This window comes from Camellia sinensis, unplaced genomic scaffold (assembly GCF_055761805.1).
Source record: "Camellia sinensis isolate YWXY unplaced genomic scaffold, ASM5576180v1 Unanchor12, whole genome shotgun sequence".
NCBI lineage: Eukaryota > Viridiplantae > Streptophyta > Magnoliopsida > Ericales > Theaceae > Camellia > Camellia sinensis.
The window spans coordinates 5,950,902-5,973,431 of record NW_028128998.1 but is presented as its reverse complement, the minus strand read 5'-3'; the positions used below and the strand labels follow the sequence as shown (position 1 = coordinate 5,973,431).

General features: G+C 37.0%; 1 protein-coding gene across 5 annotated transcripts; it reads right to left on the bottom strand.

The window, feature by feature from the left end:
- Positions 1-2,216: 2,216 nt before the first annotated feature.
- LOC114284693 (nuclear pore complex protein NUP1-like) lies at positions 2,217-20,801 on the bottom strand. 5 transcript variants are annotated; one of them, XM_082911689.1, is made up of 9 exons: positions 20,424-20,801; positions 15,852-15,898; positions 10,486-10,601; positions 8,807-9,017; positions 8,336-8,638; positions 8,132-8,230; positions 7,283-8,023; positions 6,407-6,897; positions 2,217-4,152 (listed from the first exon to the last, which is right to left on the bottom strand). In XM_082911689.1, exons 1-9 carry the CDS (start codon positions 20,698-20,700, stop codon positions 2,607-2,609), a joined length of 3,831 nt encoding a protein of 1,276 aa, XP_082767815.1. In that variant the 5' UTR covers positions 20,701-20,801; the 3' UTR covers positions 2,217-2,606. The 5 variants fall into 5 exon arrangements, with proteins under 5 accessions (XP_082767815.1, XP_082767818.1, XP_082767817.1 ...); XM_082911692.1 differs by lacking the exon at positions 8,807-9,017 and having other exon boundaries at positions 20,424-20,777; XM_082911691.1 differs by lacking the exon at positions 15,852-15,898 and having other exon boundaries at positions 20,424-20,756.
- Between the last annotated feature and the right edge of the window lie 1,729 nt (positions 20,802-22,530).

The window sequence follows — 22,530 nt, the reverse complement described above, 5'->3', positions numbered from 1 at the left end:
GGGAAAAAAAAATTAATGATAAAATATTCATTTCAATGTAAAAGATATGATAATATTATTTTTTTTTATGCATACGACTAACAAATTACTAATGAAAGAGAGTTAAAGTATTATATGAATTAAAATCATAAGGGAGCCGAGTTTAATTATGCCAAGTTCGGGGGGGTTGGTTTTTTTTTCAGACCTCAGGGGAGGCTGGTGTAATTTACATTGTAAGCACGGCAAGGGCGTGAAGATTGTATAAAAACCCAATTCCTTGACCGGTTGAATGTGATACAGAAAATCCTCTATTTGTTGACAATTGAATGGAGCATCATGTTGGCTGTAAATATATATACATATATCTATCTTATATATTAAGTAAAATGGGGATTTTTAACCCTCAAGTCTTGTGGGAGCTCCAATCTTCTAATCTAAATTTCTTGATTTTTTAATTTAAAAAAAAAAAACCTTAACATTTATTAACTTCTCTCAACCCGTAAGTCTTACCCTCATAATAACACTTTAATGCATTAAGAACAAACATAAAAAAAATTCTTTGAAATCCAACACATATGAATTCCTTGAAAAGTCTCAACACATATAATTATTATCCCTCATAATAGCACTTTAATGCATTAAGAACAAGTATAAAAAAAAATTCTTGAAAAGTCCAACACATATGATTATTATCAAAATATTAAACTTTAATATAATATAATAAAAAAAAAGAAGACATTTAATTCCTTGAAAAGTTCAACACATATGATTATTATCAAAATATTAAACTTTAATATACTATAAAAAAGAAAAAAAAAAGACATTTAAAAATCGCAATTCATATATATAGATAATTGTAAATATATTAAGGAAAAGGAGGTTTCTAAACCCCAAACCTTGTGGGAGCTTTAATCTCTCAATCTTAATTTTCTAAATTTTTGATTTAAAAAAAAAAATCTCAACATTTATTGATTTGGTCAAAATCCTCTGATCAGCATTTATTAACTTTTTTCAATCCTCATACCTGCATTTATTGATTTGGTTAAAATCCCTAATTAGCATTTAAAATCTTCTCATATAAATAATTATAGATACAACCCGTGCATAGTTACTGGAGTAGTTTTTTTAATTTTTCCTGTATACTATGATTAATAATAAAATTGTTAAATATTTTTTATAAAAAAATTTTTAAAACATAATTTATATGTTAAAAAAAATTAAAACAAATATAAATATTTATAATTATTCCGTACATAGCACGGGTGAAAGGTCACTCCACTCTACGGACAACCTCTCTACCAAATCTCTCCCCCATAGCTTTTCTTCTCTCTCTTAGAACTACTACTACTAGCCCATAGTGTTGTCGAATTCTAATTATCGAACAATGACAATCACCCTCTTCACTGTGAAGGTGATGGGATCGGTGTCTGGGTTGCAAGCTTACTTGTTGTCAGACTGATTTTGTGATGAAATCATCATTCGCATAGATCAAAAGTAAATTGTGTAATGATACTGCAATAGTGACTAGCAAAAGGTCACGAACAAGGCTTTTCTATTTTTTCAAAGGACATTGATAGAGACTCCCTCCAATTATCACCCCACAATCTCCATACATAGGGTGATGATTGGAGGAGCAAAAAAAAAATAAAAGAAAAAGTAACCAATTAAAAAAAAGAGGGGGTCAAAGGGGTGAAGGGAAAGAGGGTCTTAAATATTTTTAATAACGAAAATGAAAGGTGTGCATATAGTATTGAATAAAGATTGAGACCCCTTTGATTCCTTTTAGTTTTGATTGGTCAATTTTTCTTTTTCTTTTTTTTTTTCTTCTCACCCAATCCCCAGTCTCCACGTGTGTAAGGGGATTGTGGGGGCAAGTGTTTTAAGAAAGTCTAAATCAATACCCTATAGTATTAGTATGCACTTCTTTTAAAATAAATAAATAAGAATAATACTCTTTCCATCTCAAAATGATAATTCTTTTTAAAAAATTTAACTCTTTAATATAACAATTATTACACTTTTAATACTATTAATTTTTTAAAATTACTTTTTGATAGTAGATTTTTTTTAAAATATCAATTGTTATAAATGTACTTTTTGTGTTAAAGAGACTAATATTTTAAGACGGAGATAGTAATAATAATTATATGGTACAATTTCCCTTAAATGTGAGCTTCAAAGGTAAACAATGCACACACCATAACACATTTTCCCGCTTAGAGAGAGAGAGAGAGAGAGAGAGAGCAAAAGTCAGAAAAATCCTCAGAAACACTTCCTCAGGAATTTTCCTTTCCTTTTTTATGTTACAAGTAACAAAGTAAGAGTACACAAAGCAAGGTCTATGACACCCCACAATTTCCATACCACAAACCCTAATCAAAGTATACTATTACCACCCGCTACTAAATGATACGAAATACAATCCTTTTTTAACTTTCACTAAAGACACTTCCAAAATTGTGACATTTTATGCCTGCAACTCCAACAAGTAAAAATTGTAAAAAGTGACCAACGGCCAACTCTCCAACCATTTTAAAAACAAAGAAAAAGAAAAGAAAATTTCCCATTTAACCCACATAATCATGGGGATTGCCAAGAAACCAATTTACCTCTGACATTTAGTGTTTTTACATCCTTCGGCTTTTGTGTTTGACTTTCACAATTTTCCGTTTAGACTTATCACCGCCACCACCAGAACCCAATGAGAAGCTACTACCTCCAGCACTGAAATCTAGACTACCCAAAGCCTGAAACGGAGATGGGTTTTGTGGGTTGCTTTGATTCTGTTGTCCACCAAAAGGAAATGGGCCAGCTGATGGCAGAGCATTTGAATCAAAAACAAAACCAGATGGAGTTGAGATGGGCTGTTGACCAAATACCGGAACTGGAACTGTTGGTGTGGACAACTGTATGGGGTTGTCCTCAGCCATGCTATCCTCCATGCTCATCTGATCACCGTTACCTGAGACACTGGCGAATACAGGAACAGAGGTACCAAACACGGGCTGTGCTTGGGAAGGAGAGGCAGTGGCAGTAGCAGTATTTGAAGTGAATGAGAAAAGGGAACCGGATGAGGCACCAGCAGTAGAGGACCCAAACACCATAGGTGCAGTGTTGGTAGGAGCAGCAGAAACCGAGGATGCACCAAAGGAGAACCCAGTTGATTGGGATCCGGTGTTAAATGTGGAACCGAAGATGGAAGACTTTGGGGGCTGCCAACTGGATGCAAACAAGCTCGAAGTGGCACCACCGGCGCCAACAGAGTTGGTCTCAGTTGAGGGAGCTGAAGAACTCACACCAAAACTAGTGCTTGAACCAAACACTTTTGAGGGAGTTGAAGAACCAAACAGAGAACCGCTGGAGGTTGAAGAACCAAATACAGAACTGCCCGATGTGAAAGATGTAATCCCGGAAGTCCCAAAGCTTGGAGACGAGCTAGATGAACCAAACTGAATATGCATGCTCTGTGTAACAGCTGCAACCCCAGTTTCAGCAGGAGACATTTGTGTGCTGACTGTAGATCCGCTACTGGTTCCGAAAAGAGAACCCTGAGAGAAATTATTGGCAGATACACTGGATCCAAAAATGCTACTTCCTGTGCTTGCCATAGAAAACGATGTGCCCCCAAAAGGTGAGCTGGTTGGAGCACCAAATGTTGTTTCCTTCTCAGTTTTGGCCTTCAAATCTGTAGTTTCTGCATTAGATGTGGTTGAAGCAGTTGGAACTGAATTTGAAGGAGCTACAAATGTGGACCCAAATTTGAAAATGGGGGTTCCTGGAAATGATGGTGCTGCAGCAGAGGTGGACGGACTGCTATTGGAGGCAGTGACCATGGTGGTGTCATTGGAACTCATGGTAGCAGTAATTGAAGAGGCAACATTGGTAAAGCTATTTGTGAAAGTTTGATTTGTAAAATTACTGGAAGCTACAGCTGGAGAAGGGGAAGAAAATATAGAAGGGCTTGATTCAAGTGAACCATTAGTTAGACTTGAACTGTTGGCAGGACTACCGAAGGAGAACATGCTGCCGGTTGAAGTTGACAGAGCAGAAGAAATAGAAGCTTCTGATTTTCCCATTGTATCTCCATACTTTCGCATTTTGTTATTATCAACTTTATCTGAGTCCTGAGTTTTTGGTACGACTTCAGTTGTACCAAAAGCAACATTGGCCAAGCTGCATACACAAAAACACATTTCAGAAAAAAGACCCTCATCAATTTCAATTAAAAATGAAAAGACAAAAGAAAACAAGACTAGCAAAGTTTGATTAACAAATCTATTTCTTTCTATCCCCTTCATAATTGTTTATTGATTGATTGACTTGGGTGACAGTAATCATACTCGGAAGAAATCATTTGATGCCAAGTAATACTGGTAATTTTATTTCACCTTCAAATGAAACTGCATTCTTGTAGCCCTAAAATGATTCAATGATTGACCTTCAAAGGGGGGCTGTGTGATGCTTTGTATCGTTTACCCTTTTGTAGGGGCATGTGAGACCTTTAGATGGGTGTTTGCCAGACGTTCAGGCAAGACATCCCCTTGATGTTTTTTTATACGTCTAAAAAAGGAAGAGGTAAACAAAAAAAAGGAGAGGAACTAGGTCGGTCTTTCTCAAAAGGTCAGTTACAATATAGTCCTCCACTGCCCACTTGAAATTGCTCTTGTTAAACAAAATTTCTCCTTTTGCTAACCACCAATCTTTTCAATGCGCAGTCTACTAGAATTAAAGAAAAGGTAACACAAAATAAATGGTCCCTTTCATCTCATGTAGTGTGTTTGGAAGGAGCAGAATAATGCAACAATGAATGAATAGAGTTCCACCTCAATGATTGAGATTTATTATTATAATCTTGTTTTAGCATAATTATACTCCAGTTTAAAATTCCAGCCATCTTGACTGCATAGTTTTTAAGCATCCTAAGAGCATGTTTGTTTGGATGGACTGGATAGGGGGGGATTGTAATCCATCGGACTGTTAGTCCTACAATAAATTGTCCCCGGACCATTTGGTTAGACTGGATTTGTATCCTATATTTGTTAGTCATGGGATTAAATGTCTGGATTAAACTATTTTTAATGAATCCAATGTTTGGTTGGACGGATTGGATAAGGATAAATGTTCAAAAGACTATTTTACCCTTGTAATTTATAATTTTTATTAAATATATAATTTTAAATTTGTAATCTATAATTTATAATTTAACACTAAAAAAATTTAATTTATAAGGCCATAATATTTAATTTATTATTTTCAATTAAATTAAATTTATAATTTATATTTTTTATTTAATATATAATTTTAAATTAACAACACTAAAAAAATAATTTTATTTAATATATAAATTTAATTTTTTAACAACACTAAAAAAAATTAATTTATAAGGCCATAATTTTTAATTTATTATTTTTAATTAAATTTAATTTATAATTTATATTTTTTTTATTTAATATATAATTTTAAATTAACAACACTAAAAAAATAATTTATAAATGTTCAAAAGACCATTTTATCCTTTTTCCAATTGTTTATTAAGTAATAGCATGAGGGTAAAATGGACATATCATATATTAATCCCATGGGATATCAATCCCATGGAAATAATCTCCCCCTCCCCCAAAGATACAATAATCCCTCATACGAGGGACTAATAGTTTGGAGGGACTATTAGTCCGGAGCAAAAAAATTGAATCAAACAACAGATAGTCCAATTCCATGGCCCAATCCTTCAAAACAAACACCACCTAAGGGTTTTCCTATCCTGTTAATGCCATTTATGCGCAGCCAAAAAATATATATATATAGTTGTCAAAATCACCTTAAATTGCACTACTTAGGATAGGTCCCATTAATATGGGGGGCAGAGGCAGTGTTATTAAAAGCGATAAGCGCACCAAGGCGCCAAGGTCTCATGAGGCTTTAGGCTTTAGGCGAGGCACGGGCTTCATCGAAGTAAAGTGCATCATGGCAGGATGAAATAATATAATTTAAGATGAAGTATATAAGCAAATAACTAACTGATGTTCATATTTGCATGCAGGGTCTTTTCTTGTACCCATCTAAATCATAAAACTAGAGAAGAAACGGGGCAATTCAGAATAAATATTTAATAAACAAAGCAGTCCAGAGAAGAAAATAAACGGAAAGCAGAAAAAAAAAAAGCAGAAAACAAAAGCAAAGAAAACAAAATAAATGAAAATAAGAAGAAAACCACCAAAAAAAAAAAGAGCCCTCAAGGCCTGCGCCTTGGGCATAACTGCGCCTTGTTCGAGTCGTGTGCTTTAATCGCGCCTTAGTGAAGTCGCCTCGCCTTGACCATTGCAAGGCACAGGAGGTGCGCATGGCTGGGACTGGCAGAGGTATTAAATAAAATAAAAAGCACAAAAGAATAAGATAGCTACAATTTCAACACCAACAAGATACTGACCTGCTTGAACTTTCTGGCTTCGGTTCCAATGGAGAACAAGATATTAGGCCTGAAGACTCACTGACAGAAGATGTGGAAGAAAATGCGTGCGATGGAATCTTAGCAACATTTTTAGAGCTAAAACTAAATAAAGGAGGAGGTGCATTTGGTTCCTTAGGTGGAGCAATCTTATCAAATGCTGATGTAGATTGAGGACTGGCCACAACTGGCTGAAAATTTGTGCCAGAAGCAGGTGAAACAGAGAAGGTAAAGCTAGTGTTTTTCTCACCAACCACAGTTTCATCAGAAGTTCCTAAATCAGTTGATTTTTTCAAAATGGGACCATCAAGTGTTTTGAATTCAGATACTGCAGGAGTTTTGTCCACCGTCACTGCTTCAGAAGAAACAGCCTTGCTCTCCACCACAGAAGTCTCAAATTTTTTCTTCCCCTCAGCCAACGGTGTAGATGCAGCTTCATTAGAAAAAATCTCGTCATCCAGCTCCAGAAAATCCTTCACAAGAGAACCATAAGATTTAATATTGTTGCTTAATAAAAATGAAACATGCAAAGAGATAAGAGCCAAATACACATCTAATTTGAAGATGACAATTTTATCTGTAAGGAATGACAGTCATGCAAACTATATCTACAAATGAGCATCAATAAGGTTTAGGAGGCTAATAATATGGTTGTAGCTCTGATGAGCAGGAGTCATTATTGCCTGCCAGAAAGTAAACATAGCCTTCTGTGAAACCATAAAACCACCTCCTGGTTAAGGCAACTATCAGTGGTAGGACTGTTTCAGAGTTGATAAAGTGACATCATAAGAAAGAATAGATAGCAGGTCAACTGCGAAAAACTAACAGACTAAATGGACCTAAAAAGACACCACCAACCTCGTGTGCACTCATCTGAAAACCCCATTTCTTTTGAGAAGATTGAGTAAACAACTGTGTGCTGACTGAATCTGCAGTTTTGACACTGGGTACAGCTTCTTTCACTGAAACTGTAGCATTGCTGATCACTGCAGGAGTTGATGCGTGACGAGAAACAATAACCCGTTTTGGGCCATTTTCCTCAACCTTATCTTGCTTTTGAGAGACAGCATCATGAGCATCAAGCAAAGAAGTGTTGCTCATATTCTTCAACTTATGACTATCATCTGCATTTTGCAGAATGTTTGATGAATCTACATACTCCAGGCTTCTACGAGCCTGTACACTTAGCATATTCGGTGTCAACTTACTGGTTGATCTCTCACCTGCGGCAACCTTGCCTTCTGATGATTTCTCCTTTGGAACCAACTTTTCAAGCTGCTGCAATATTTTTGTAGCCATCTCTGTAGACTTGGAAGGAACAGAGGTATAATTTGTACCAGGCATGCTAGTATCCTCATTTTCTCTCACTGTTCTCAAGAATCTATGATTAGATTCACCCAATGAAGGCAGCTTCTGGGCCGCTGCTATAGGGTATCGAGCAGCATCAAGACCAATTCCAGTTCCACGATTAGAAGGACTTCCAGAAACTGGCAAGCTCAAACATTTTGGAGTCGAAAGATTAGTTTTCTGTCGAAATCTACGTATGGGACCAACAGATCCTATATCATCTTGTAATACAGAACTCCTACGTTTTAGGGCCTGAAAGAAAGAAGAAAATTAAGATACAGACAGAGAGAAGGAAAAAAAAAACATAAAAGGATAATCCTAAAAAAAAGTAATGGAGTTCATTATCTCCTAGACAAATACCAATTGTTTAGGACCATATTGCCTGGCATGCTCCCATGTAAACTGAGAAGATGATGATGCAGATGGTAAACCATAATCATCATATACGGAACTGGAACCCTGGGAATTGAGCAAGATATAATCAAATTTAAAACCTAGGAACAAAACATTAAACCTAAAAAATGAAAACTCCATATGCAGAAATATATTGGCCATCAAGTAAACCTTTTGGGTAGTAGTTGGATGAACCCTGGAATATGGTGTACGAGCCATATTATATATTGCAGACCTCCCTCGGGATCTTGGAGTCATAAAACCATTTCCAGAAACCGCAACACGAACAACTGGCTTTGGTACAAGTGACATGACAGGTGAATTTGGAGGAAATGGTACATTATTCTGCAGACTTGCATCTTCCCTCAAAGTTTGGCCACGCAAACCTAACATTGATGGTGACACTCTTGAAGGTCTACTGCCCATGTAAGCTTTTGCAAGTTCAGCAGGAGCCGCAACATCCTCTTCAAGGACCTGAAAATAATTTCATTCTATGAATGTGAAATACCATGCTATAGAGCAAACTATTAATTATCATACTCAAAATAAAAGAAGTACCAGGGGGAAAAAACAAACATTCACAAATATGTCAAATACGAATAAGAAAAGGATTAAAGTATGTTAGATTGTTAGTGAACTGACAATAGGAGATGAAATGCATCCATGAAATCTATGGCTCTCCAAGTGGCTCCCTATCCTATTTTCTTGCAGTGAACTACTTGCAAATCCATCTTGTCCTCCAAAGGCAGACACGGGCTGTGGAACAATTGATTCATTCCTTTTGTCCTCATCCCAATTAGGTAAATCAACAGTTCTTGAATGCAGTAGTTCTGTCAAATGATCAATCTCAGATCTGTACCATATAATTCACATCAGTAATACAGCACGAGTCCACACAGGAATGCAGACAATTAAGACCCAAATTGGGGAAGCAATCTTAACAGCCATCCAATTCATATGAAGCAATTCAAATAAGGATCAAGGATGAACAGTTAATTAACTATCAGGACATGATCAATCCAAACAAGATATGAAATGGCCCATAAATGAAGTTTGCTGAGAGCAAATGAGCAATAAGTCACCTACTTCATCATGAAACTAAAAACTTGCCAAGTTTTTACCTCACCCCACCTTAACAGGGGACGAAATAAAGGGAAAAAATTCTGCATGACATAGAATTTGAGTCTTGCGACAACATGAATACATAAAAATCAGTTTATAAATATGTACCAAGTCACAAGGGAATAAATTTATGTTTCACATGGGAATGTCAAAAGTTAAACACCCCACCTTACAGGAACCTGCCAAAACAAACATATATCTAAAAAATGAAGATGCGTTTTACACATGCATGAGCAGCATGAACTTACACATGAGGATACAGACAAGAGTACAAACAAACAAACAAACCCAAATACACATGTCGCAACATCCACACACAGCAAGCACAAGCGCAATTGCCTTCAATAGGAACATTCAAACAACACCAGTATTACCAGAATATGAATACCCTAGTAAATTACATTTTGGAACGCACATTCCAAAACATGGTACACTTCCATTCCAAAACAGTAAATTTAGCAACCCAAACGATCCCAAAAGTTTTTCCGATTTAATTCCTAAATGTTTCCTTAGGAGTAAAAAAAACTCAAATATAATGAACTAAAATCTAAGGTGAATGAAGTTATGACATGTAGAAAAATGGATCACAATGCTCTTAGAAATGTGTTTATACATTATTAATTTGAAGGGGGGGGGGGGGGGGGGGGGGGGGGGGGGGGACTTAAATTTTATTGGATGTCTAGTTGTTTTAAAAAAAAATTACTCTAGAAATACCTTAAATTCTTAGAGAGTAATCTATACAAATCTATCCCTATCATACCACATTTTATGTTGCATCACATTCTCATTCCCATTCCCATTCCAGGTAATGTAGAACAACACAGAAGGTCACATGTGTGCACAGTCATTAAGTAGCTTAATATCTCCCTTTTTTATTATACCATAGCACAGTATGCTTTTTTTTGATATCCCAAACTAATTAACAGTTTTGACCATGTTCAAGGTCTGGTGAATGCATGTCTCCAAACTAAGTACAAACTCACAAGAACACCAAATGCTAAACATCCACGTCACGGAAAACAGCAATACAAAGCGTGAAGACCAAAAGGTGAGGTTGCATTTCACACACACAACATGGCATGCAAAAAAAGATATGGCGCATGCATGCACACACATTTAGACAAACCACAGATAGGTATTCCAAAAACTAAAAACCAAAAACAAAAGGACAATATACAAATATCCAGCCAAACACATACCTGGTAAAGGTCTTTTTCTTTAATATTTGCTCAAGTTCGGAAAGTCCACTACAGTCAAAGTTACTAGTTGGTTTGCCTCCATCAATAACAACTGGTCCTTGCACTCCAGGGGCATTCTTCAAAGAACAATCGTACAACATATACACATATATCAGCATAAAGGGCTATAGTATGACACCATTTGTAAGATTTCTGAATGATTTCTGTATGTTCAATTGTGTTTATAATACAAGAGTACCTCAGTTTATATAACAATCTATCCTAAGATTGAAAAAGGAAAGAAGAATATCTACTCAATCCCTAATATATACAAAATATATATACTACCATACATATAGCCGAATATTTTCATACCCCTCTTCAAACTCTAGGTGTGTTAGCAGAAAACACCGAGAGTTTGCCAAGAAGAAATTGAAACCGAGCAGTGGTGTGAGTCTTAGTAAAGAAGTCCGCAAGTTGTAAAGCCGAAGAGAAAAAAAGGAAGCAAGATAGAACCAGACTGCAGATGTTGACGAACAAAGTGACAATCAATCTCAATCTGAATAGCACTGCGGTTGTCACAGTCAAGAGAGGTCGGAGAAGACTGCGAGACACCTAAATCAGACAAGAGACAACGAAGTCAAATAATCTCAGCAATAGCATGAGCCATTGCACGATACTCAACTTCGGCAATAGAGCGAGTAACAACAGATTGTTTCTTGTTTTTCCAAGAAATCAAGGAATCTCCAAGAAACATACAGAAATCATACGTCGACTTGCAATCAATCACATCACCAACCCAATCAAAATCAGCATAGGCCACCAAGTCCAAAGAGAAAGTGGAGGACAATAGTAAACCCTGAAATATTGTACTCCGGAGATAGCGAAGAATCCAAACAAAAGCAGCCCAATGTGCAGAACGAGGAGCAAAAATGAACTGACTAACCACATGAACAGCATAAGCAAGATCAGGGCGAGTAATCGTCAGATAGACTAAGCAACCCACAAACTCTCGATAAAAGTAGGGTTTGGCAGAGGAACACCATCAGTAATGTTAAGTTTCACATTAAGCTCAATGAGGGTATCAGCAATCGTAGTGTCAGTAAGACCAACACGGTGAATAACTTCATTAGCATAGTTGGCCTAAGACAAAAAGTAACCCTTGGGAGAATAAGCCACCTTAATACCAAGAAAGTACCGCAATGAGCCTAAATCCTTCATTTTAAAAGTACGGAAGAGATGCTGCTTGACTTCAGAGATAGCAGAAGAATCAGAATCAGTAATAATCATATCATCCACATAAAGTAATAAGGCAACAAAACCAACAGAGGTGCGAAGGAGAAACAAAATAGTGCCCTAAGTTGAAGGATGAAACCCAAGCTCAGTGACATGACGACAATTTAAAAGCAATCATACCAAGCACGAAGAGATTGCTTCAGACCATACAAAGTATGCCGAAGACGACAAACCTGTCCAAAAGAATAATGAAGGCCAGGGAGACGACTGTAAACCTCCTCAATGAGATAACCATTAAGAAAAGCATTCTTAACATCCATCTGATAAAGAGGCCAATGACAAACAGCAACGACAGATATCAAAGTATGAATAGTAGTCATCTTAACAATAGGGGCAAAAGTCTCCTCATAATCAATATCATACTCTTGTGAAAAACCCTTGGCAACCAGGCGAGCCTTGTAGCGATCAAGAAAACCATCAGAATGAGTCTTGACTTCGTAGATCCATTTGCAACCAACCAGATTCTTACTAGCAGGCAAAGGAACCAACTCCAAAGTACTTGTTTTCTACAAAGTAGACAACTCATCCTCCATAGCTTGAATCTAATGAGGATCCTGATAGGCCTTCTTGTGAGACTGAGGTTCTGAAAAAGAGTGAATAGCAGACAAAAATGTACAGTATGAAGGAAAAAAAAAAGTGTTTTAGCAAAATCAAGTTTGACTACCTGTTTACGGATGCGAAGGGAATACTTACGGTTAACAAGATCAGAGTCGTCGGAAACAAGAGGATTAACTGGTGGAGGGAGCGCCTTGCGACAATAATAGACTAACACCAAAGGAGGAGAAGGAGAAGGAGAAAGAGGAGTAAGAGTAGGAGTAGGAGTAGGAGTAGGAGTAGGAGTAGGAACAGGAGCAGGCAGGAAAGGAAGAGGAGAGGAGGGAACAGACTCATGGAGGTCAATGGAGAGGGACTCATTAAGAGGGGTGGTACAAGGAGAAGAGGGAATAAGCTCATAGGAAACAGCAGAGATGTAATCATTAGGAGAAACCTTAAAAGAAAATGGATCAATATGAATCAAATCCTTTTTGAAAACTAGGGTTGTGAAAGAAGAAAACTGAAAGTAAGGTAGACATTCGAGAAAGGCAACATGGCGGGAGACATAAAGGCGACGGGAAATAGAGTCATAACAGCGATAATCTTTCTGAGTGAGACTATAACCCAAAAAGACACGTAGGACAAATCAAGCACTAAGTTTGGTCCTATCTTTACAAGGTAAAAGGACTAAACAAGCAAACCCAAACACATAAAGGAGGGAGTAATTAGGAAGTTGAAAAAACAGAACCTCATAAGGAGACCATCCACAAAGAAAGGGGATAGACATACTGTTGAAAAGAAAAGCAGCGGAAAGAACTGCCTCATCCCAAAATAGAGCCGGAACAGAGACAAAGAAAAGAAGAGACCTAGTTGTCTCAAGAAGATGACAGTGTTTACGCTCAGCTTGACCATTTTGGGCAGGTATATCAGTACAGGAAGTTCGGTGATTGGTAACCAAATTGGCCAAATATTCATAGAATTCAGTTTTAAAGTATTCTCTGTCCAAGTCAGACCGCAACAATTTAATTGTAGACCCAAACTGTGTAGTGACCATAGACTAAAAAATACGATATATCTGGTTAAAGTCAGACTTATGAACCATAAGATAAACCCAAGTATAACAGGTGCAGTCATCAATAAATGAAACATAGTATGCAGAACCTCCTTTAGTAAGAACAAGAGGACACCCCCGACATTAGTATGAACTAAAAAAAACGGTGTATCAGATATAGAGTTACTTCTACGAAAAGGTAAGGCTATCATTTTGACAAGTTTACACCCCCAACACTCGGTTAGTTGACTAAGAAAAATTTTACCCAATATACCGACTGAGCTAAAGGCCGTAAGCGGTTAGCAGACAAACGCCCTAATCTAAAATGTCATAAATAGAAAGGACTTGACAAAGAATCTAAATAAAAAGAGAAAAAAGTTGTCGGAGAAGTAGTCATAGGCAGATGTAGGCTCTCCATCACATAGAGGTCTCCAACTCTACAACCAGTCCCAATTTGCTGCTTGGACATCTGATCCTGCACAGAACAGATAGAAGAAGAAAAGATAGCATCAAAACCAGAAGCATCAAGCTGACTGATAGATAATAAACTGACAGATAATTGAGGAACATAAAGAACAGATGGAATAGAAATAGCAGACGATAAGACAAACCCAACAGATATACCAGATTCATTAGCAGCATTAACAGTAATAGGAAAGGGAGGGGAGAGTACAATTTTGAAGTAAGGAGAGATGGAGAGTCATATGATGAGAGATACTAGAGTAAAAAATTCAGACAGACGAAGAGATACTTGAAGAAGACCCAAGCAAACCTGAATGAAGAGAAAAAACAATGGAGGCAGACGGGGATGGCTGGGAGGTAGACAATGTATGCTAAAGGTAACTAATCTAAGTACTCAAGGAAGCCAAGTTAGGATCAGGAGTCGAAGCAGATGCAGTAGAACCGGCGAGAGGCCAAACGGTACTCAAAGGAGGGGCGCAGAGCCGGATCAGATATGGCTGAGATGACGAGGCAGATACAGGTGAAGCACACTAACATCCCTTTTTAAGACAATGATACTTCCAATGGCTTTTCTGATGGCAAAAAGCACACTCATCTGAAGCCAATGGCCTATTTTTAGGCCTAGTAATCTTGCATTTGACATTGGTATGAACCAGAGACAAAGAAGATGACTGATGGGGCAAAGTATAATACCTAGAAAACTTTGAGAGTTTTTGTGTAATAAACTAGAAATAGGATGTTAAGGGGTTGTTTGGGATGTCCTAAATAAGTGCACTTTTTGAATTTTTGGACTAAAAAGTAGAGGAAAAAAATATGATTGTTTGGGTTAACTTTTTGACTTTTTATGAAAAAATGTGTATTAAAAAATTGTATAAATTAGTGTGTAGGGGAAAATTAGAATTAGGAGTTACGCAGCCGTACTTTTTGACTTTTGGTGAATAGTGATAACTTTTTAACTTTTTGACTTTTTGGCTTTTTGGCTTTTTGGGCACATGCCAAACTTGGACTAAATGTAATACCTAAGCAAAGTTTGAGAACAGTACTGAGAACCACCGAACAAATCGAGAACCAAAGACAAAAGGAGACTGAAGTTGAGAGAGACGGGACCAGAATCCGAAGTCGAAGTCGAAGTCGAAGTCGAAATCAAAATCAAAATCGAGCAAACCAAAGCCTGACACCTCTTCGATCATGGAAGTCTAGGTAAAGAGGGAGATGGTCCTCGCAAACTGAAGCAAAAGAGAGAACCAAAGAGGTCAATTGCGACGAAGGCGAAATCAAAACTCAGATGAGTCGAAGCCCTAAGGAATTGAGAGGATGATGACTAGATGTTTCATAACTATGACTGATCACAAACCAGAAAACCAGAGGGCATGAAGCAGAGGCAGAATCGAACTCAGATGAATCGCGAAGCAAAGGCAGTCAGTCGTGAATGGTTCGCAAGGTAGAGGCAGAATGTCGCGAACAAGAGGAAACCACGAACGCAGCATGTAGTCAAACCAAACAAACACAAACGAAGAAGTTGTTGATTTCTAGGGTTTTGGCTCAGAAACGACTCTGATATCATGTAAGATTTCTGAATGATTTTTGAATATATTCAATTGTGTTTATAATACAAGAGTACCTCAGTTTATATAACAATATATCCTAAGACTGAAAAAGGAAAGAAGAATATCTACTCAATCCCAAATATATACAAAATATATAACCTACCATATATACATAAAGCCGAATATTCTCACACCATTATCACAAAACAAGACCACAGGTACTCGAGGGAAAAACAAGACCACAGGCGTTGGAGGGGTAAGACGGCGCAATAAGAATAACTAAAAACAAGACTCGCATATATATATATATATAGAGAGAGAGAGAGAGTGAGTGAGTGGGATGCCAAATGACAAAAGGATATAAGTTTACACAAAACAAAGTTCTATATTTTATAAAAATGAAGAATATCTTCAATAAAGTCCATATAAACAACACCACACTTGTATACAAATGATTGCTTACACACTAGCACCGTAAGATAAACATTCAGACTTACCTCGAGAATTGCCTCCTGAAACCTATCCCTTGATTCCTGGTTTGCTTCTGATCACATCACATAATATATGAGATATAATCAGAAACATAAAAATAATACTTAAAACTACACAAGAGCAGTTAAAAATCCCAACAAACCATCAAAGTAGTAAGATCTTAAATTATAATCTATTTTACATGGATTCTTCAAAATAAATCAAATCCCCATGTTGAAACCCGGACAAGGGCATGGGATATGTGTCCAGGGTGTATAATATGTGTCCAATACTTTCCGATGGCTACTTCTTATATATTTGTATTTAACACTATCATTATATGGATATATTGATGTACAATTGTTGTAAAATGCATTTTTTGAGATTGCATGTTATATGTAATACCATTTTATTTCACAAAGTAGGATAAAAAAATAAAAATGACACTTATTTTTTTTACATAATCCACATATCCTTACATTTCAGATTTTATGGATCCGGCCTCTAGACCCATACATGTATCCAAGTTCATTTAATATAGGTTATCACAATAAAGTGCATTGGGATTATAACAATAGATAGTGGAATGGAAACTATGTTGCATGGACTCAGGTATATGCCTAAGCGTCAGATTCTTCTTCCAATACTAAAAAACATTGATACCCTAGCAAATTACATTTTGGAATGTACATTTCAAACCATGGTACATTCTGTTCCAAACGGTCAATTTGGCGATCCAAAGCGATCCCAAAAGTTTGTTTCAATATATTTCCTAAAGGTTTCCTTAGAAGTAAAACAAATATAATGAACTAAAATCTAAGATGAGTGAAATTTTGACATGATAAAACATAAAAAAAAATGTGACATAATGTTCATAAAAATGTGCTTTTATATGATTAATTAGAAGGGGGGAAAACACACACACACACGCCCCCTTACATTTTATTGGATGCCCAAACCAAACCAAGCCTTAAGTCCCATCAAATGTGGTCAGCTACATGAATCCTTCTTCTCCACGCAGCCCTATCAAAGACCATTTCGTTAGTCAAATTAAGTAAATCTATATCTCTATTTACAACGTTAGCCAACATTAATCTAGGCTTACTTTGTCCCCTAATACTCCCCTCTACCGTTACAGCATCGCATCTTTTCACTACTGCCTCTGTTGGTCTCCGTTGAATGTAACCAGACTATCTCAATTGATTCTCTCTCAACTTATCTTCTATCGGTGCTACTCTTACCCATTCCTGAATACACTCATTCCTAATTCTGTCTTGTCTAGTCTTGCCACACATCCACCTTAGCATTCTCATCTCAACCACACTCATTTTATCTACATATTGTTTCTTGGTTGCCTAACACTCCGTCCCATACAACATCACTGGTCTAATAGCCATTCTATAGAACTTACCTTTTAGTCTAGTGGGTATTCGTTTATCACACAGTACCCCAGACGCATTTCTCCACTTACACCATCCCGCCTTAATCCTATGGGCCACATCCGCATCAATCTCCTCCGTTGTTGTGATAATCGACACTAAATAACGAAAATGTTCACTCTTAGGCAATTCTTGGTTCTCAATCTTCACTTCTCCTCTGCTTTCATTGTTATTGTTACTAAATTTACACTCTATGTACTCTGTCTTATTTCTGCTTATCAAGAAACCTTTAGATTCAAGCGCTTCTCTCCAAATCTCCAACTTTGTATTAACTCTTTCTCTAGTCTCATCTACTAGCACGATATCGTTTGCAAAAAACATATACCATGACACGTCATCCTGAATATTTCTCGTCAACTCATCCATAACTAAAGCAAAAAGATAAGGGTTTAAGGTAGCTCCTTGGTGTAACCCAACAGTGATAGGAAATTCATTTGTCTCTCCAGTAGACGATCTAATAATGGTCATCACCCCTTCATACATGTCCCTAATCACATCAATGTAACCTTTTGTCACCATTTTCTTCTTTAACACCCACCATATTATATCTCAGGGCACTCTATCATATGTTTTCTCAAGGTCAATAAACACCATATAAATATCTCTCTTTTTTTCTCTATACTTTTCTATTACTCTTCTCAAAAGATAAATCGCTTTCATTGTTGACCTGCCGGGCATAAACCCAAATTGATTCTCCAGATTAAAAACACCTTAAATTCTGACAGTGTAAATTATACAAGCTTATCCCTATCGTACCACAATTTAGAGCATGTGGCGTATCTCGTTCCCATTCCACATATAGAAATGATCCACGTTCCAAGTAACATAGGTCCAACAAAACCATAACACAGCTAGATAATTGTATTTCTTAATATTCATCTTTTACAGTAAAATAGTGTTTTGCAAAGTAAATAGGGCATTTTATGCATATTGCAAAATATGGGAGTTTTGTGGAAACCTCTCAATCATTCAAACTTCACAAGCCTAATAAATTGAACCAAATAATACACCCAAAACCCTACATTTCAAAATCCAATGAAGTGACTTCCATGTTGGGTGTTGTGGATCCTGATAAATATTGTACATCAGGCCCTAGGTCCAACAGGAGGCTTGTATTGTAGAAAGTTGTAACTTGTAATCATTTTTTAATCATAGTGAAAATAGCAGCCGTAGACGAAACCTATTCTAAGGTGAGCCACATAAATCCTTGTGTTATTGTGTGCATGTGATTTCTTCGATTCGTTTATCTTTTTTGTTTGTTATTTTGTGTTTAACGATCCTGATTAAGAAGAGTCGATTTACTAACATTCCATAAACTAGACTAGTTAAGAAAAAGGGGCATCCTATGTAGGGGTGAGCATGGTTCAGATTGGGAGAAAATCAGGATCAATCCGTTATCTACGGTTCCTGAAAAATTAGAACCAATCTAATCCGTTCAAATCGTGGAACCAATCCGAACCAATCCGTTTAAACACAAATTGGATTGGTTTAGGACCACGGATTCACATAATTAAATAACAAAAAAAATATATATAGAACATTTAAAGCAAACAACATTCTTTGTGTAGGTCTATTTGTGTGTTACTGTTAAGTAATAACTGAACCGCCATTCTGATGCTAGGAATTGATAAGATTATGCATAATTCTTTGGTGATGTATTTGTTTTCTACCAAATTAGCTAATATTGCTGATAAATCAGTTTGCTGCCGAATGAGCTAGATGGCTCATCAATAGATGATTTTAGTGTGATGAATGCTTTTGTCAATATAAAATACATATATACATAGTATATGGTTAACTTATTTCAATATATTTATATTTATTTTTCTCAAGTTACTTCAGGAATGAACCCAACTTTCAATCTCTATGGATGCACCTTAATTGGTAACATGCAGACTAAGTCTTCTACCTTTTGTCTTACTTCCTTAACACAATGAATAACATTATACCAGAAATCAAAAAAAAAAAGATACACTGTATATGGTATAAATATAGATTATTTCTAGATGGTCCGGATCGATTCCAATCCAGAACTGTGGAGTTTAATCTGGAACCAATCCGTAGCCTATGGATTTTGAAATTTCAAATCTGAAAGCGAACCACGGATTCAAAAAACCAATCCAAACCTATCGGATTGGACTGAACCGAATCGGATTACGAATTTTACGGATTCCTTACACAACCCTAATCCTAGGGTTGGTGATAAAGTAGCCATTAACATGTAGCAAACATAGTCAGTTGAACTCCTACCTTCTCATTTTTCATAGGGGAAAAATAAGCTCCTACAGGATTTTTAGTGCCATCAAGGACATCAACAATTTCAACATTATAGAATGAATATCCATTGCATAATACAGTTCAACATAAAAGGAGCCATAAAAACACTAGAAACACCTGCTCTGACTGAAAGGGTTGTATAAACCCAAATTTCTCATCACAGCAACAGAAAATTGGAAACATATATACCGAAAAAAAAAGAAAGTGATGCTGCCTTGTAAAAAGTTAAAAATAACAGGCCAAAACTAAAATAGAACTTGATTGAACCACTGACCTGAAAGAAAGCAAAATAGTCGTGTTCTCAAAATATAATTTCCAAACTAAACAAACCACAAAAACATTCAATAAAGAACCCTAATTTGTCAATCCAATCCCAAGCAACACCCAAATTGAACAAACCAATTTTACTGGTAAAAGAAATATATAGGAAACGACATCAAAAGAAAAAAGAAATATTTTTGACTCAATAAACTTCCGAATTGATCTATATAGTCGCACATTATCAGTATGTATACTGAATCAAGCAAACACCTTTTTCCCATTGCTTCAAGAGACAATTACCCAATCAAAGAAACCCTAAAAAACCTTAAAATCAAAATACCACCACCGACACAGAAAACCCTAAATCCTCAACCACCCTCAACAATAGCCCCAATTCAAACAAGTTACAACAACAAAAAAAATAAAAAATAAATAAAAGCGTTCACTACCTCTAACTACCTACTAGATCTACAGCACCGAAACAATCTCTTTGCACTTATTTACAATAAAATACAGTTCCCCAATCAAATAATATATATATATTGTGGAAAACGTATCCAAAAGCGTGAATTTCAAAAACAACAAAAACAAAGACAATATATACATATGAATGGAATGAACCTGGTGGTTGTGGTGGTGGTGGCGGCGGAGGGGGGAGGCGGTTGCGGAGGACGGAGGAGAAGAAGAGATGAGCGCTCGCGGAGATGAGTTTAGAGGCGGGATCGACGAGCTTCGAGAGCCAGCCGTTGGTACTGGGGTTTCGGAGAGCGGTCTGAGGCCGATCGTACGGCGTCGTCTGGGGCCTCCGCAATGGCCTTTTCCGGAACTTCCCGCCCCCTCCTCCGCCGCCGCTGCTGCCGCCGCCGTAAGAGGTTCCTTCGCCCGCCTTTGTCGCCATGGAAGAAAGCTTCAGAGACCTCGCAACGAAAATTGTAGAGAGAGAAAATGAACGGTAGAGAGAGAGTGTGCGCAAAAATAGGGTTTTTATGTGGAGAGAGAGAGATTAAAAAAAAATTGTGAAATAGGGTTTTTAGAGTAATGCTAGGTACTCTAAATATTTTGGTAAAATTTTTGGTAGAATTTTTGAGGCCTCTAGTATTTTTGAAATTTTTATGTGTAGAGAGAGAGATTAAAAAAAAATTGAAAAATAAAATATCCGAGAGAGGGGGTGTAATTTTGGTCCGCGGGCGACTCGAAGCCCGCTCGCCGTTTGAGGTGGGCCCGGTCCGTTTAGACTCATTTAGGTCCAAGCCCAAGTCTAGCTCGAGGCCTTGGATTAGGGCCTGAGCCATCGTTTTGAAGCCTGACCCATTGGCCCGCTCAAGGGCCGCCCAAAAGCCCGGTCCGCCTGATGTCCAGTGTTATTTTTAATGGAAAATAATAAAATTTTAGTGGAAAAAACAAAAAAATTAAAAAAAATTATTTAGGCCCACCCAAAGCCCGAATACCCCTAGGCCTGGGCCTGGGCTTGGGTCTAAGCCTATTTTTCTAGCCCATGGGCCGGCTCGGCCTGGCCCAATTTTTTGTCAGGAACTCGCAAGGCCCAACATAGGCCGGGCCGAGCCGGGCCAAAATTACACCCCTAGGGAGAGATTTGAACTTTTTTTGCAGTTATTTTTGGAGCGTTGCTAATCGTACGGTAAATGCCTTCATTAAAGTGTTACAGGCAACGCGAACCGTTCGTTATGTAAACTGGGACCACACACACAATGTTTACAAATCAATAAAACTTGTTGAACTGGACTTTGTTTTGATTCGAGAATTTTTTAAATTCAGACTAGGATAAAAATTGAGAACCGGTTGAATCGGCAAAATCGACAACCTAGACTGGATTGTTGTGAATTGATCGAATTTGTTGAACATATATCTAGCACTGAAAAAATCCCAAATCTCAGGGCTACAATAGAAGGGTTTTCTTTGACTGCATGCTCATTAGTGTGATTTAAGATTTGAAATTATTGATCTTATCTCTATGCTTGCTTGGTTTATTTTTGTGTTTGAGATTTGACTCTTGATTGATGCAGTAAACTATTATTTGACAAATATGTAATATTAATTGTTTTTAATATACTCCTTTTAGGTATATTTACCAATAAATCCCATCCAACAAACGATTGTACCATTTGGTCCCAACATTGTGTTTGTTGTTCTGATTGGTCCTATCAGTGGGAGAATATATTCCTGTTTGATCATATTTTCCTTGTTTGGTAATGTTTACTGGTCATTTATACCCTTTGTTTTCTTGCGGCTCGTTTTTAGTGGGTTTGGTTGTGCATATGGAAGTACAATATGTTTTCCTTCATTATGTTAGGGTTTTTTTGGCTAGTGTGACGGTGTGCTATGGTGATTGGTGTGTTTTTGGACAAAAGGTGGTTCAAAATTCCGCCGGCAGTAGTTCTGCTGTTGTGGATGTATTGTTTGTTTCGATTGTTTTTGTGTGCCATACAATGTTCATATTAAAATCGTTGTTCCCCATTTGTATGGGGTTGGGCACATTTATATTCAATATGTTACGGTTTCCGACCGTATAAGTCGTTGTCGTGATGACACATTGGTGTCGTTCATTGTTGTTTTGGTTGTTCTACTTTATGTACCTGTGTAACTTTATACGATTTTTCCCCTCAATATGTTTGCAACACAGTGGCGAGTATTTTGTGTATGTGATACACATGGATGGGTTTTGCGTAACGTACGGGGGTTAAAGGGGGTGTTGACACATATTTGTATG